The sequence below is a fragment of the Puntigrus tetrazona genome, chromosome 16 (assembly GCF_018831695.1).
Source record: "Puntigrus tetrazona isolate hp1 chromosome 16, ASM1883169v1, whole genome shotgun sequence".
In the NCBI taxonomy this organism is placed as follows: domain Eukaryota; kingdom Metazoa; phylum Chordata; class Actinopteri; order Cypriniformes; family Cyprinidae; genus Puntigrus; species Puntigrus tetrazona.
In genome coordinates this window covers 6,244,759-6,262,719 of record NC_056714.1, presented here as the reverse complement: position 1 = coordinate 6,262,719, position 17,961 = coordinate 6,244,759, and the positions used below count along the sequence as shown (strand labels likewise).

The 17,961-nt window shown below is 39.9% G+C and overlaps 1 protein-coding gene across 1 annotated transcript; it reads left to right on the top strand.

Moving 5' to 3' along the window:
• Positions 1-722: 722 nt before the first annotated feature.
• Positions 723-13,801, top strand: tars2 (threonyl-tRNA synthetase 2, mitochondrial). Its single transcript, XM_043260033.1, has 18 exons — positions 723-1,016; positions 1,827-2,014; positions 2,621-2,735; positions 2,869-2,990; positions 3,066-3,174; positions 3,936-4,000; positions 4,086-4,164; positions 5,236-5,380; positions 5,458-5,558; positions 6,573-6,739; positions 7,842-8,004; positions 8,707-8,844; positions 9,970-10,047; positions 11,825-11,925; positions 12,786-12,887; positions 13,162-13,234; positions 13,311-13,425; positions 13,562-13,801. Exons 1-18 carry the CDS (start codon positions 933-935, stop codon positions 13,702-13,704), a joined length of 2,088 nt encoding a protein of 695 aa, XP_043115968.1. The 5' UTR covers positions 723-932; the 3' UTR covers positions 13,705-13,801.
• The last annotated feature ends 4,160 nt before the right edge of the window (positions 13,802-17,961 follow it).

The following is a 17,961-nucleotide window of genomic DNA, read 5'->3' as shown; positions in this document are numbered from 1 at the left end:
TGGTGATTGATTTGATTGTGTGTTCATATCTGAAACATTGTGCACTTGTTGAATTTGGCTCAGCCTTGTAAACTCTCTATGGCAGTGAGGGCTCATTCATTTCTGCAGCGTTAACCTTTTCAGTGACGAGTAGATCGTGCAAACACAAAACACTCGCTTTACATTCAGGTTTAAAGCGTCTCTGCACTGAACCCAAGCGCTTGAAAGCTGGTGCCCGAGGAGTGTGGTTTAATATAATGCAAACACACACTAAAAGCATATTTACACGTTTGCTTACTCGGAGCTGATTGAAATGTAAATGTCACCTTTTGCTCTGATCTGCATAGTAAGCATTTCTAACGCTCCGGACTATTTAACAAGTTGTTGTAACACATTTTTCGCTTAAATCAAAAATGGTTTACCTTTTATAAAGGAGATGGCACTCTGTGCGCTAGTTTGTTAATGATAAAATTATCCGTTTTGCATTTCGTCTCTAGGGTCCTGTGGAAGTAGGGTGGTGTTGTGAGTGCATGCAGGTTTTTATTGATTTATTTTTTATTTTTTTACCTCGTACAAAGACGCAGGCAGAAGTGATGGAGCAGTGTATCTCTTAAATATATCGTGTTGCTTTGGTTCGAAGCATGTAGTATCCGCTCTATTCTTTCTTTCAGTCCTCCGTAGCATCCGTTTGTTTGAATGTGGCGTGCGTTTAGCTGTCAGTGAATGTGTTTACTTGCGCGCAGAGTGGACGCTGGTGACGCACGCCTGGCTTCGCTTCTCATTGGTTGTTTCTCACGCAGAGCCCGCCCTCCATCGAATTGTTCGGCGAATCGGGTTTCTGTCTCTGTGACGATGTAACGGTTCCGGTAAAATGGCGGCCCGCTAAGAGAGGGCGACGTTTGCTGTTTGGAGGAGAAATAATGGAGCCGTAGTTGAAGTGTGTGTGGTGTAAAATGGTGGTAGTCGGGTTCTGGAGCTGGCCCGTCTGTCAGGCGGCAGTGAGAGCAGCGTTGCGCGGAAGGAGACGCTATGGGAAGGTGTGCAGGGATGTGTGTGTGTGTGTTCTGGGACCGGTGTCAGGGCATCTCTCTGACTCGTGTTAGTGTAGCTTTGAGAGTGTTCATGTGTGTTCTTGTATACAGAGGAAGGTTTAAATATCATTTTATTTATTTACGTTTTTTATTATGTGGGCATGCATGCACTATTTATGCACTGTTTTGGTTGTATGCTTTTACATTTGTGTGTGTGTGCTATTGTTATTATTTTATTTTCATTTATTATGCTTCGCATTTGCTCATTACTGAAGGTTCAAAAAGGTCTAGTGTAAAGAGGATTAAAATTCAAGTTCAAAATGTTTGTTTTAAATCTAGGATTCAAAGTAATGTTTGTGTAATAAACAAGAAATGTGACTGATCTTATATTGAAGCTTAAGATGCTCTTCTGCATCATCTCAGACCATGATAGAGAACATGATCATCAGTTTTTTATTTTTCCATGTAGCTTCATTAGAGCAAAAGACACACCAAAGATTGATGCATTGTCATATTTATAAATTTAAATAAATTATATATATATATATATATATATATATATATATATATATATATATATATATATATATATATATTATTATTATTATTTTCAATCGTTACAGTATATATAAATATATATTTTATATCAATATTTGAAATTAAAAACAAGGGATATTTTCATCAGTGCTCCCACCTTTGTGTGTATTTGAGTTAAATATAGGTTTCTAGTTTTATTTGTCCTCATATATTTCCTGTAGTGGTGTTTGCTCGGCGACTGAAGGCTCGTCTGTGGATCTCTCTCTCTCTCTCTCCCAGCTTCATCCGTCCGGCAGTCAGACCGAACGCTTGCGGATCTTCCAGTCTCTCTGTGACCGGCGTGTGACTGGAGCTGATGAGGACCTCGCGGCGTCGGGACAGGATCTCACCATCCGATTGGCTGACGGCCGAACGGTCAAAGGGTCAGCCGGTGTGACCTCACCGCTACAGATCGCCAGGAGTGAACGGTAAATACAAGCCTCAGGAAAATCTATTCATTTTATATATTACATGTAGTATATATTTACGTCTATATTAGTATTCATACATTTAATATCTTAATTGTGTTTATATATGCATAATAATTGTACACTGCATACACACACATACATATACATATCTATATATATATATATATATATATATATATATATATATATAAAGCTCTGTGATGAGAGTTTTTGTCTTTTTTTACTTAGAAGTTTCACAGATAGTTGAAGGAACGTGCCACTTTTTTGAAAATCATGTCATTTTCATCATTGAATCTGGTTATAATATTAGCATCACTCTCAGAATTACTGTTTTAAACTCGCCTTTTCTCTAGTTACTTTCTGTACTGTAACGATGGAAGATAAGTTTTTCCAGGCTGATAGGAGCAGGACCTGTCGTCTCGTACCGTGGCTGCAGCAGTGATGTTACAGAGAGAGGGGCTTCTGAAAGCATTAAAACTCAACCTTTTCACTCTAGAGGAGTTAGAAAAATAGCCTATTTTTAAAAAGGAAAATGGTGTGTCACTATTATGTTTACTTAATTGTTATTTCCTCCGTGAAGTGTGTGCCTGTGTGTGTTGGCAGTGTTAAAGGTGCGCTGCTGGGCAGAGTGAACGGAGGTCTGTGGGACCTGGGGCGCCCTCTTCTGGAGGACTGTGAACTGCATCTGCTGGGCTTTGACTCGCTGGAGGGCAGGCAGGTACGAGCACCACAAAAAACCCGTCAAATAAGACCATATATTTAATTTTGAATTGTTTACTTTGATTTAATTTTTACTCTATTGATTTGAGACGTGGCCTGGGCATTGATGTGTGTGTGTGTGTGTGCTGTAGGCGGTGTGGCGGACCGGAGCGTGTGTGTTAGCGAGCGTGATGGAGAATCTCTTCAGCGCTCGTGTGTGTCGAGAGGGGGTCTCTGACGCGGGCCTCTACTGTGATTATCGGCTCCAAAACAAGTAAACGCTTCTGGTGTTTCTTTTAAACGCGTTCGAGCCGTGAGTGAAACTGAGCCGCCGTGCTGTGTGTCGCAGCGCTCCGTCTCTGTCGGACGTGGAGCGGAGCTGTAAGCAGATGGCAGCTGGGAAGACTCCCATCGTCAAGCTCGAGGTCACGCTACAGGACCTGAAAGAGATCTTCCAGGTCAGCCTTTCCTCTGCCAGTGTTCTTGTGCCCATGCTTTCCTTTTTGTAGAGCGTAAAAAACAAGAACTAAAATCTAGAGATGCACGATTTGGGGAAAAATCTAATTGCTATGCAGTGTATTTTTATTACATTGTTCTTATTACAATAAAAAAAACATGCATGACAATAGCAAAAGTAACTAAATCATTTAGGGCAAATAATATTATTATTATAGCTAATATTTTATTTTATTTTGCAAATACAACCGTCATGACTTTTTTTGATTTGGTTTCTGAGCTATTTCATGACATTGGTTGTATTTTTGTAATATGTAATGAATCAAAAATAGTCCAAATGTCAGCTGTAAATAATGACAGTAATGATGTATGTTAGAATACAGGTCTTGTAGTTGGGTCTTTGGTGAATTTGTGTTATTGCCTGAAGAGAAGTGCTCCTGAAAGAATGAGATGAAGCCAAACGTGATGTATTCATAAAGGGCTTTAAAACAATGCTGTGACTAGTCATTATTTTATCATTTTAATGCATCTTGGGGGCAAAAAGTTCTCTGAACACCCAGCTAAAGCATTTTTTACTGCGATTTTCTACAAAAAAAAAACTTTCATAAGGTAAAGAAGGTTCTGTGAAAATGTAAGTAAGGTCATGTCAGAGATTGAAGTTATAGTGAATTAAATGGTTGAACTGTGATGCTGTATTTTGAGACTTTATCCTGGATTTCTCAGAGAGGGTCAGATTTAAGTGTGTGTGTGTGTGTGTGTGTAGGATGATGCTGTCAGGCTGCAGCTGGCTGAAGAGCAGATGACGGGGAACACACTCAGTGTGTACAGGTCTGAAGTCTCTCAGTGTCCTGCTGGAGAAGGTGGAGTGTGTTCTGTGTCTGATGGAGTGTGTGTGTGTGTGTGTCTCTGTCAGGTGTGGAGACACTGTGGGGGTGTGTTCAGGTGTTCTTCTCCCACACACAGGTTTCCTGAAGGCCTTTAACATGCTGCAGGTAACTCACTCTTCTCCTCTGTTAGTGTGTGTGTGTGTGTGTGTGAAGTCCTGTTGTTCTGTCGTCATAACAGTGTTTGTGTTGTTGTTGTTGTTGCGTGGTTTCCATAGCAGCTTCCCGTTGATGGCAGTAATATCTCTCGCTCTTCCTCTCTTTCCTCACTCTGTCGTTCTCTCTTCAGGGTCGTGACACCACACTTAGTTCAGTTTTCTCATGGAACATTTTATTTTCAGTTGAAATGAGTTCAGACTGCTCTGTGTGTGTGTGTGTGTGTGTGTGTGTGTGTGTGTTCTGGTGGTATTGTAATGATTCATGTCTTTGTTTATATGCCGTGATACTTTCTAAACTATAATGAAGAATCTTCAAGCTGCTTCTTTCTACATGAAGACATTTTCTTGTGACCAGTGCTGTTTTACTTCCATTTACATACTATTAAAGATTGTAATATTTTTAGACTCTGTAAGATTTATATATGTATTCTTATATTACATGTCTGTTGAAGAAGCGTCTAAATACAGCTGACGTTTTTCTTTTTGAGGTTTTTATGTAATGTCGGTGTGGAGAATATTCACTCAGTAGAATTATCTCATTTCTGATGGCTTTTAAAAGCTTCTGCGTTGGAACTTTTTACATATTATTATTATTATTATTATTATTATAATTGTTGTTGTTAATATTCTTTGTCTGCCCCTCGAGGTTGCATTTATATAATAAAAAAATACAGTAAAAACAGTGAAATATTATTACGATGTAAAAGAGCTGTTTTCTACATGAATATATTTTAAAATGTAATTTATTTCTGTGAAGCGCAGCTGTATTTTCAGCATCATAACTCCAGTCTTCAGCGTCACATGATCTTCAGAAATCTTTCTAATGTGCTGAATTCTTCTCAAGAAACATTTCTGTTTATTAGCAATGTTTAAAAACTTTTTGTTTTTGAAGTACGACATAGTAAATGTCTGTGATATTACCTTTTTATGCATCCTTGTTGAATTGTGTCCATATCAGAATCAAAAGCCGTGCTTCTCATCTCTGCTGTAATCTCACTGTAAGTCTGTACCGTTCTCTCAGGTGTCTTCTGTCACTCTATCCGGTTCAACAGAGGAGTCAGGCATCCTCAGGATGATCGGCACGGCGTTTCCCGGAGAGAAGGAGCGAGAGGAATGGGAGAGAGAGCAGGAGGAGGCCAGAAAGAGAGACCACAGGAGAATGGGAAGGTAACCCACATCCTCCTACAGACCCCTCGAAGGACGGCTTCACACAACAGTGTTTGTATGATGCTCTTCTTGTCTCAGGAGCAGGAGCTCTTCTTCTTTCACGATGTCAGTCCCGGCAGCTGCTTCTTCTTGCCTAAAGGAGCTCATATATACAACACGCTCACCGACTTCATAAAGGTACACGCTCGCTCCACGCCAGCGCTTTCAACTCAAACACTGCGTGCTTCAACAGAGGAAGAGAACAAGCCGCTCATACTGTGTGCTATTGAGTGAACGTGTCAAGTGAGCACTCAGAAGGGTGTAGGGTGTCAGATACACTTTATAGAATTAAAACTTTGCATCATGTTTCTAATAATCTTAACCCTATAAAACTAGTTTATTTGATTTTAAGTCCTTTAAATGATGGACATGATCAAACGTCACACACGTCTTGTCATCTGGTTGATGGTTTAGAGTTTTTTTAATCCAGTAAAAGCTCTTTTAGTGTAATCGTCGTAAAAACATCAAACTTCGTGTGTCTGTCTGTTATCAAATGTCGTCAGATTTTTATCAAGTAAACGTAAGAATAGCTTTTTAGTAGTGTTCGAAAAATCAGATTGTCAGGCTTTTGAGGAGCGTTTATTTCTTCATCATTAAATCTCATCTTACTAAGACTTCACCGTCATGAAGATCTACGTTACAAACAGGATTTCATCTTACTTGGTAGTCATATAAATCAGCATCGAATTGCTTTTTTTGCTCAGTTTGCATCTCCAAATAAAAAGTAGCTGTTTTTTCTCCAGATTTTCACTATATGAGCCACAAATATTAGACTTATTATACTCAGAAATCTTTTAAAACATACTTTAAGTATTAATAAATGGATTCACAAAAAAATATTTACTCTTAATTCATATTTTAGGCTTTACATTGTTAAAAAACCTTGTTTTAAAGCCACATTTCTGCAGATGCGTACATGCATACTAATATTAGGTAACGCTTTACAATAAGGTTCAACAGAAGACTGAACAATACTTCTGCAGCAGCATTTATCATTCTTAGTTGATGCTAATTTATATTAATAATGCATTATTAGAACCCCAAGTTTGTTAACATTTAGTAGTTAATGCCCTGTGAGCTAACATTAACAAAGATGAATCCTTGTTGTGAAGCGTTGCTTTAACTAACGTAGCCACTTCCTCTTCCTGTCAGGGTGAGTACAGGAGGCGGGGCTTCAGCGAGGTTGTGACCCCGACGCTGTACAGCACGTCTCTGTGGAAGCGCTCGGGTCACTGGGAGCACTACAGCGAGAACATGTTCACGGTGACCTGTGAGCCGCACACCTTCGCTCTCAAGCCCATGAACTGCCCCGCACACTGGTCAGTGAGAGCCACACACACCACTCGCTCTCTGAGAAACGACCTTCGACCCGCTCTCTAAACCGGGAAAACTCGGTGGGCTTGAGGGAGATCGCAGGAGTGAGCGCTTTCATAGTAAAATGCTTGCTTGAGCGTAATATAAACATGATATATTCATACACCGCTGGTCAAAGGTTTGAGGTTATGCATCAACATTGATGATAATCAGAAATGTTTCTCCAGCAGTAAATTGGTATATTATTAGGATTTCTGAAGTAATGACGCTGCGCTTCACAGAAATACATTTATACAGTCATATACGGTCATATTAAACTGTAATTATATTTTACAATATTAGTGTTTTTAATGTATTTACGATCCAAGATAAGTGCACTCAAGAAATTATTAAAAACATGAAACTTTTTTCATGCTAGTTATTGTTTAATGTTGCTGTTTGAGCACAAACGATATCTGCACGTTTCAATGCAAACGGAGGTCGTTTTGAAGAAAATGAAGGCAGTTTAATGCCTACAAAAACGTCTTAGTGTTAGTGACATCACAAAGCCGTGCATTTACATAAACCACGCCCCCGGGAACATGCCACAAAGAGGGCGGGGCCATGATGTGCGGCTTGATCAGAGTTAATGCCATGGCATCAAAACTAGGGCTGCAGGGAGAAATCTGTTCAGAAATGAATCATGATTCTGTCTTGTAACGAGTTTTAAAGCGGCGCTTCGTTTGTACGCAGATATTTTTCACATAGCTACAGGAAGCGTTAAACATAAACATGTATGAGGTTCCAACACTCGCTGGCTCGCCGTTACAAAAATGCTACAATGCAATTTAGTTTTCTACTTCGATAAAGCAGATGAAACTGAATATTAGAACACACGCTACAGGCAGTTTAGCCAATCACAACACACTACTTGACTTGCTGACCAATCAGAGCCCATCTCCTATCTCTGAGGGCGGGGCTTCATTAAAAACAGAGAAACATTAGACGTACTCTTAAAAACACAATCAAGCCTAGAAAAAAAGTCAGTCACCCCAAATACTTGGACAGCGTATGGTATGAAGTGTTATTTAATGCACATGAATGTTGTGACGTGATGAATCTGTGCAGCGTGATGTTCGAGCAGCGGCCCCGTTCGTGGCGAGAGCTCCCCATCCGCTGGGCGGACTTCGGCGCGCTGCACCGCAACGAACACTCGGGAGCGCTGGGCGGCCTGACCCGAGTCCGCCGCTTCTGCCAGGACGACGCACACATCTTCTGCGCGCCTGAACAGGTACGGCCTCGGGCTGCTTTTTAGAGCTGACTTTCAGTTACTGGCCGACGTCGTATTGTAGAATGAAAGTAAAAATGAGAGAAATCTTTTTAAATGTACAATACAGTTAGTTGTAGGTGAATACATGAAGAATTAAAAATGTTAAATATGAATCAAAATCCATGATTTGTCTTAGAATTGCTGTAATGTTTGCACTGGATCTGATTGAGTTCCTTGTGTCTTGTAAGCATCAGATGTTTCGTCGTAATCATTCTCCTGACGGTCGGAGTTGTTCTAGTTAGCTAAACTTGATTAGGACAGAGTGCTCTGATAGTGTTGAGTTTCAACATAACCAATGCTTCAAATCACAAAATAAGATGAGCAGTGTGACCCTCACTGCCATAATCCAATTAAACACACACAAACTACTAAATTAAAGCTCAGTGCCAGCCGTGTGTTTTCTAATGCCGTTAACAGGAACATCATTCCCGACCCCGTCTGCCTTTAGTTTCCAGTTGTCCTCTCCCTCGAGGAGCCACACAAAAGCTCTTTGTTCGTCACGAAGCTCTCGCTTCGGTCTTCAGTGTGAAGGAATGCGTCTCTCTGGTTCTGTGTTTGGGCTGATGTATGATTTATCTGTGGTAATGTCAGTGTTTATACTGTGTCTCATACACACCCTTCAGTTGTTTATGCTCCGCTGCTCCTCTTTTTCTGTGTCTTCAGCTGGAGGAGGAGATCACGGCGTGTTTGGACTTCTTGAGGAGCGTGTACCGTGTCTTCGGGTTCTCCTTTCACTGTCTGCTCTCCACGCGGCCCGAGCACTTTCTGGGAGAGCCCGCCCTCTGGGACGCTGCAGAGCAGGTGCACCTGTCAATCACAGCCACCGGCGCAGTATATAACAATAAACGTTTTACTCAATATTGTCAGATAGCTTCTATATCTCCCCTGTTTAGTGTCATTTTATTGTCATGTTGTGCTTTAATCATTTTTTTTTTTTTTTTTTTTTTTTAATTTCAGTTGTTTTTTTATTTTTCATTTCATTTCAGATTTTTTTTTATTTCAGTTGTAATTTATTTTAATTTCAGATTTTTTTAATTTTAGTTGTAATTTATTTTCATTTCAGTTTTTTTATTTCAGTTGTAATTTATTTTCATTTCAGATTTTTTTAAAAATCCAGTTTAAAATTATTCCGTTTTTTTTTTATATATAATATTTATAATTATTTTTTATTTTTGTGTGTAAGTGTGTATGTGTGTGTGTGTGTGTGTGTATGTATATATATATATATATATATATATATATATATATATATATATATATATTTCTGCTTTAGTCATTTTATTTATTTTTGTTTTTGGTTGCAACATTTCTATTTAGATAAATAGTATTTTCCGCTGCTCGTACTCAACAACAACCGTGTCGGAGGATGTTTGTGTTCCTGCGGTGCTGTGGGGATTGTAAGGTCTTGTCTGTACTTGTGATGATATACAGTATGCAGCGAGACAATATAGGAGACGCGCGGCGTAAGCGTAGGGCAGGTCCGAACAGACAGGTAGCGTGTCAGAGATTTATTAATGTTGATCAGGGTCACGCTGTGGAATGAGGAGAGGGGGAGATGAACAGTATGCTCTGTATAAAGCGGCACGAGCTCTTTGGCCAACAAATATAAACCTGAAGGAAATATTGGTATGGAGTCCGTAGCTACTGTCAGTTTTCGGGTGAACTATTTCTTAAATGTATAACATGCCCAAGGTCTTTGTTTTACGACGATGGATGTGTTTCCAGGCCGGTCTCTTTGGGTTAAACAGGGATACAGTAATATCTCTCCTTCAAACTAATGCTGCTTTCAGCTGCCCGTGTTTTGGGATTATCGAATTAGATGTTTACAGCAGATTCTTTTATTAGTGTTTCCAGGGCCAGAGACATACAGCGACACGATCCAGGTTTCCTGTAACGTGTCTCTCTCTTGTGTTTGTCCCGGAGCAGCAGTTAGAGAGCAGTCTCAAGCTGTTTGAGGAGCACTGGGAGCTGAATCCCGGAGACGGAGCGTTTTACGGACCCAAGGTGAGGCCAGACACCGCGCGAAAAATTCATTTCTCACTCTACATGTTTATTCAAAGTAAACTTGTGAAATGCACTTTCTGTTAATATTTAATCTTAATAATACCTTTTATTTATAAGCGCCTTTTAAGACACTGAAGGACAAGGAAGAAAGTAAAAAAAGCAAGCATTACAAGCACGCTTTAAACAAACAAATAATTAAAAGCTATCCAAACAAATGTATTTTATTCTAAACTTTAGCCAAAATCTAAAGTACGGGAAACAATACTAGCTGCTGAATTCTGAATGAAGTGTAATAGAAGTTGTTTTTCAGGAATGAAGAGAAAAAGATGTAACCAAAGCATGAATAAGCGTTTCAGTGCTATGTTGAGAAGAACGAAGTCTAGCAATGTTACGTAATTTAAAAGAAAATGTAAAATTTGATATATTACTAAGATGTGAACCAAAAGAAAGCAACCCGTCCAGTGCAACTCCTTGACTTTTCCTTGAGCGATTATCACTAAACAAGGTAAAGGACTGAGTTTTAGATAAAACAGGCCTAGAACCTAAAAGAGGGCTTCTGTTTGATTGGTATTCGGTTTTAAGAAAGTATTAATGTCCTGCAAACATTTAGTACGGCTTTCAGCAAGGGCATGAGAAAAATACACGTGTGTTGTCGGCATAATAGTGTCAAATAAACCCATAGCAATGAAAAATATGAGAGGTGGAATATAAAAGCGGTCCCAACGCCGAGCCCTGTGGAACGTCTTGAGTATCTGAGACCCGATCTGAACTGTTTACTGTCACTTAAATAAGATGAAAACCAGAGAAGAGCATTATCAGCTGTTCCTCTGCAGTCCAGCCGTGCCTGTGACGCTGAACGACTAATAGTATCAGAGGAAGCACTAATATATAAAAGAATAAGAACAGCTAGGAGATCATTTATAACGTTCACGGGAGCTGCTTCTGTACTGGGTTCGGGTCTAAAGCCTGACTAAAAGGGCTCATAAATACTTTGTGATCTGTTCTGTGTGTTTTTGAAATGAAAAGGAGATTAGAAACAGGCCTGTAATTATTTCGATCATTTGGATCAGCTCCAGTTGGAGTAATAGACGCCGTTCAGTGAGAGCTGCTCCAGATCCTTCAGAAACATCTCTGATTATCAATGTGGAAAAAAGTTTGTGTAAACATGGACGCTTAAAAGAACGGCATTTATTTGAAACCGAAAAATCTTTTGTAACATAAATATCACTTTGATGAGTGCATGCTTGGTGTATAAAAATACTGATTTCTATTTTTAAACTAATTCTATGAGCTGTGTGAGATTCATGGGTGACCTTCAGTCAGACTGAAATGATTTCTGGGCTTCTCTCTGTTCCTCTAAACGGTGTCTGCTGGGTCGTTCGGTCTCAACTCAACTGAAGGTCCCCGGCTCAATTAAAATATTTTGGATTTTGTTAATATTTTTCTGAAAAAGGATGAACGTGTTTAGTGATGAACTCCAAAATATTAAATGTCACGCATGAATATATACAGAGTATTCCACTCTTTTGTAGAGGGTGGTCAGGTGATTCAGAGCCAAAGAAAGACGGCAGCGTCATATAACGTTGAAGATTAGTAGGACTGTTAGTATAATCTCGGTTGAATTATGTGCCAGTGGTGACCATTCAGAAACGGGGAAAGAACTTTTCAAGTTTCTCCAAAGTTTGCACTCGGTCGGGTATCTCAGGAGCTTTTTTTTATTCTTAGGTGTCTAAAGAGACGTCTGGTGTTTCACTGTGGTCTTTCTCCATCTGTTCAGATAGACGTCCAGATCCGTGACGCTCTCGGCCGACAGCACCAGTGTGCCACGATCCAGCTGGACTTCCAGCTGCCCATCAGGTTCAACCTGCAGTACGTCGGGTAAGATCACCCTCACTGGCGTTTTAATGGTGTGAAAAGAAAGCATTTCCACACGGTTCTGATTAAATGCATCTTATTTTACTTGAGGTTCTTCTAATTTGTCTTGTTCTCAAAGCTAATATTATTCACCAAGACATTACAGTAACACTAAGTGTTTCTACCCACTAAAATGGGTAATATTTAAATCAGCTTACTGTATTTTCTGAGAAATAAATTACAGTTGAGAGAATGAGCCGCACCACATTAAATCTCATTGTTCAAGGAAATCCAAAACGCAGATAGTTGCGTCGGTGTCAATGTGAAGGCAATAAAAAGACAACTTTTAGAACCATGAACATGTATTTTAGTTCAGTTATTCTACAACAAAACATTTTTTTATCCGTTTTTGGTACTTTACTACAAAACTATTTTTTATTTTTTTTCATTTTTATTAGATTTTGATATTTTTATTTTATATATATATATATATATATATATATATATATATATATATATATATATATATATATATATATATATAAAATATATATTATGCCTATTATAGTACAATATAAAATATAATAAATGCCACTGTAGTTAGTGTTTGTTTTATAAATAATGTTTATTAAAATGGTCTGAACAAATGAGTTTAAAGCAAAACTACCAGCAAATAAACGTCTCTCATTGAGCAACATGCCGGTAAATTGCATTTTAAAAGCCACAGCATATTATAGATGATAAAAAAAAATACTTTGGGGAAAATGCATAAATCAGAGGCAGTACAGCAAATATAATATGAGAAAGTGAGCTGTAAGTCAGTGTCATGTGATTAACCTCTGTGTGTGTGTGTGTGTGTGTGTGTGTGTGTGTGTGTTTCACAGGGCTGATGGACAGATGCACAGGCCGATCATGATCCACCGGGCAGTGCTGGGGTCCCTGGAGAGGATGATCGCTATCCTGGCCGAAAACTTTGGAGGGAAATGGTGTGTGTATATTTCTTTATGCTACATTTTAAGGAACAAATGTATAAGGATATTTACTATTTTTTTTTTTTTTTTTGTATCATGACTTAAAATATTAAACCATTCCCACCATTCAGTGTGAGTGTGTGTGTGAGTGTGTGTGTGTGAGTGTGTGTGTGTGTGTGTGTGTGTGTGTGTGTGTGTGTGTGTGTGTGTGTGTGTGTGTGTGTGTGTGTGTGTGTGTGTGTGTGAGTGAGCGCTGAATCAGTAAAATGTGGTCCTCTGTCTCCCCCAGGCCTTTCTGGCTGTCTCCGGCGCAGGTGATGGTGCTGCCTGTGGGGGTCAGCAGCGAGGCGTACGGGCGGGAGGTCAGAGCAAACACAGCACTCTGCACACACTTCTCATCCTCACACACCGCTCACGAGATGCGTTCTGTGCTCTCAGGTGGTCTGCAGGCTGAGGGAAGCTGGCTTCGTGGCTGATATCGACAATGATGACGGAAACACCTTAAAAAAGAAAATCCTCTCCGCGCAGCTAGAGCGCTACAATTACATGTTCGGTACGTTCTCTCACAGAAACGCTTTCTTGCGGCGGCCGTTAATGCTTTAATCGTTCCCTGCCGCCGGTGCACATCGTTCTGGGGCCTGTTAGGAAAAGGTCAGATAAACGAGGCCCTCCCTGTGTTTGTCGTGCAGTGGTGGGAGAGAAGGAGTGCGTGAGCGGCACGGTGAGCGTGAGGACGAGGACGGGGAAGCAGCTCGGACAGAAATCCCTGCAGGAAGTGATGCGCTCGCTGAACGAGCTCAGACAGACACGCAGCAATTTGGAGGAGTTTTAGGACCACCACCACGAGATAAACACACTGACTCCTTCATTTCCTCTCAGCCTGATGTTATTTCGTGTATAATAACATAATAAATAACTTTTACTATTCAGTCTCTGTTTCCCTGTAAACATGCATCATATAGTCATATCAAATGAATTAAGCACAGTATTGTTAGAATTATATTCAAATGCTTTAGGTTGGTCACCAAGGCATTACTAGGTTATTCTCAGGGGGTTTTTATCCAAAAGCAAGCAATAATTAGCCACGGATGCTTTGTGAAACACACGGTTGCTATGACCATCAGTCAAGTTCCATTTATAGTGTGTATTATTATTAATTCATGTTCGTTGACCTCGTATGCGTTACAAGGCCTCCAAACAAACAGTTATCCATTTGTGTTGAAGCATAAATAGCAGCGGCATCATCGGCGTATGAAAATAACCGATATGCTTCAATGGAGAGCAGAGCTGAGTGTTTGACTAAAATAGCAGTAATTCATAGAAGGGGTGTGTGCTGTTGATGAAACAGGATAAAGCGGCACAGGTCAGGGACTGCTGATGTTTTTTGCCTTATTAGAAGAAAGCGTCAGAACGGAAAGGTCATGGCCGAAATACGCTCACACCCCAACAAATGTAGACCGGATCTATAAAGGGCACCAAAAAAGACTTATCTGATGCACGTATGAAAGCGGGTGACGTGCTGGGGTGTGTGAAGGGGTTATGGGACTCTGGGACACTCTCTGCAGACCGAAACCAAGCCAGAAAGAGAAAAACACATGGAGATCTGAGCAGGCACGTTCGTGCCGTGTTCTCGCTGAAGTGCTCAGGGGTCCTTTACTGCAGCGTTTAAGCTTCCACTGGACCTGAGAGAAGACCTATGCTACCAAAACAATGCACGCTTGAGTTTAGTATTTAACGTTAAGTGTTTCGGTCACAGTACGTATGTGCAATAGAAGTATTTAACTTAACTGCATACGAAGGTCTCATTTCTTCACAAACGGAGAGAACTAAATTCTCTTGATGAGGTCATTGTGCTAAAAAATAAAAACGCAGTGAAAGTTTCAGAACTCAAAACTTTATTGATAGTCTAAAAACAGCTTGAAGCCAGTCTGCCAAGCAACAGCTAACAGAATAGATCTGAGGGAAATGCATTACAAGTTACATAATCAGATTACTTAGTAACTAGTAAAGAAGAGTATTGCTTTTTATATGTACTTTTCTAATAAGTAGCACCAGTTATTTTGTTTCTTATGTCAGCTCTCATGTTGAGAGAAATCAGGAGATGTTTTATTGTAACATGATCTTACAATAAAAACAATGCAAACTCAGAATATTATACAAACCTTGAATAAATAAGTTATGTATTAATCACATTTTAATTATAAATGTCTTTGCTACTGACCTTTGATCCAGTTCAATCATGCAAAGTAAAAATTGTAGTTTGTAGAAGATAGTAGTTATTGTTAACTTTCTTTACTGCGTCATATTCTTCCTGTGATTGGTTTGAGCAGCACTCTCTACCGTACAGACATGATTTTACAGTTCCTTCAGCATGGGGTGTATTCACGTTTGGTGTGAAAAGTCTTTTACATACGTAAACTAACTTTTTGTATTAAAAGCAAACCTGCCCAGTTTTAGAACGTAATTTTAATGCATTGCTTTTAAAAGTAACTTTCCCCAACACTGTAGTAGAATGTTACTCTATGATGTAATAGTGTGTGGATAAGCACCGCCTCCACAGAAGATGATCAACGCCTGCTTCTACGTAGCTCCGCCCACTGATCCTATGATGATGATCATGAATGAAGACGATCAAAGCTTGTCGTATCATACCCAAGAAGATTTGCAGCTATAATAGATACCAAAGTCTGTGAGTACATGAGATTTCAAAACGATTTTTTTGTCATTTATGAAGTATTTACAGAAATTTGAGGACAATAGTGAATTTGAAATAAGGCTGTGACACACACACACACACACACAAAGTGAAGTACTTAAATCTTGACAACGTTATAAGGAGACCTCAGGGAACAGCACACAATAAAAAACAGTTCATGAGGCAGTTCATGACCCCTTTAAATAATTTACTTTCTCTCGGAGTCTAAGAGCCAAAAACAGAAACTTGAAGTTGTTCTCTAGAGCTCCTTAATGCTGTGGATGGCATATCTTGCTCCGTTGTCCCACACACACATAAACACTCCCCTTCACAAGGTCATTCATCATTCAGTGTTGCAGAAGTTCACCGCGGGTTATTTTAGACCTGCAGCGGTTTGGGAGTGTTTACAGCTCCGTGCGCATGAGGCGGCGGGTTTGATAGTATATAAGTACGGGCACGGGTCTGCTAGAGGTGTCAGGGCTGCATATAGACGTGTAAAACCCTTCCATGAAAGAGCGGCGACGTTGACATGAAGGGACGGAAACGGCAGGCCTTCCTGTGTTGCTCTGAGAAGGTCTGACTATCAGTGAGAGCATGTCAAGCAGGAATGATTAAAGGACATGCTTAAAATAACCCGCCGTGAGCTCCCTCTCCCTGATAAAAATACTCCGGTCTGGTTCACGGCCACTCAAACAAAAACAGGAGGTATTTTCCTAATTTGACTTACAGTACATTGGTTCAGTATTCCCATCCTCCTGAAGTAACCTCACGATAAGCGTCTTGTTTTAAGAGCACATGGATCACCTTGGTTTGGACCTACGTCCCTTTGGTTAGCAGCCCAGAGCTTTCACCTCTGGACTACACCACCCTAGGATATGTACATGTTCCTGTATCAACATCCTTGTTGGTACTTGAACAACATTCCTATCAACTAGTAAAATTTTAGGGATTAGGGCAGGGGTGTCAAACTCCGTTCCTGGAGGGCCACAGCCCTGCAGTTTAGCTAAGCCACGTAGTTTTCAAATAAGCCTGAAGGACGTGATTAGCTGGATCAGGTGTGCTTAATTAGGGTTGGAGCTAAAATCTTCTGGGCTGGGTGTCCAAACCTGCTCCTTAAGGGTCAATGTCCGGTAGAGTTAAGTTTCAAATTACCCCAACACACCTGCCTGGAAGTCTTAAGTAATAATAATAATAATAATAATACTATGTTTTATTTATATAGCGTCATTTCAGGGCTCCTGAAGACATGAAGTTTCTTCATGCATTTAATTGTGCTTGGAGCTAAACGCTGCAGGACACTGGCCCTCGAGGAACAGGGCCGGACACCCCTGCTTAGGGTCTTAAGGTTAGGTTTATCTTGCTGCCGTTCTCCACCCGGAAGACACTCTTTTCATTTGCATGTTATGCATTTTGTACACAAAAGGAACCAACTGAAAGTTCCAGTTTTGGCTGCACAGGCGTTTAGCATTTTTCCTGAAAACAATGTTATCCTTCTCTTCTGCGTTTGTAACCACTGCTCTACATTGCAGCTTATTTTGCACCACTGACTTTAACAGGAAGACCTAAACAAAAACACGTCATCCTCGACTCGTTAAACGCCAACGCTTGGTCAGGACCCTTTGGTGTTGCTCAAGGCACCTCTTTAGCATCACTTTTCAATGTGCAGGGTTCTCCATTATTTTCAGTTGTTTGCCTATACTTCCAATAGAGCACTTAAACCCACCCCTAACATTACCATAAACCTACCCACATCTGAACAATATGAAACATGTAGTAGGCAAAAAACTGTACAGTCATGGGTATTTATTGCAAAAGCTGACCATAAACAAGCATTAAAAGTAAAAGCATAACAAATAGTCATGTCGCATTCCAAGTCTTCTGAAGCCGTACAATGACTTTATGCAAAGAAGGGTAAACATAAGGTTTTAATCACAGAAAATGATCCTGCTCCATTAACTCACTCACATCTCGTTCAGATGCACTCGGTCACAAGACACACAAGAGCCATTGTATTTAACAAGCAAGACTGATGCAGGACTACTTCTTTTTTGTTCACAGACTGCACAGAATAGCAATCATTCCTCCTACCAATCAATTTATTTGCTTTAGAATATTTTTTTTTTGAAGAAATTGACTATAGTTGTGTCTGCCTGTTATATCTTGTGTTTTATTGACAGATAGTAGGTTTAGGGTCAGGGGTTGATAAATGTGTAAAAAATGCTGTTTACATGAAAAAAATCACACCCCAACATATACGCAATAATGACAATATTGTTGCCCAACATATCATTTGATCACAATTATAAAATTCCCAGTATTTTTGCATCAGCAAGGGTTTCTTATTTTCAAAAACTGATGCCAGAGAGTCCTGACCAAGCATTAGTATGTGACGAG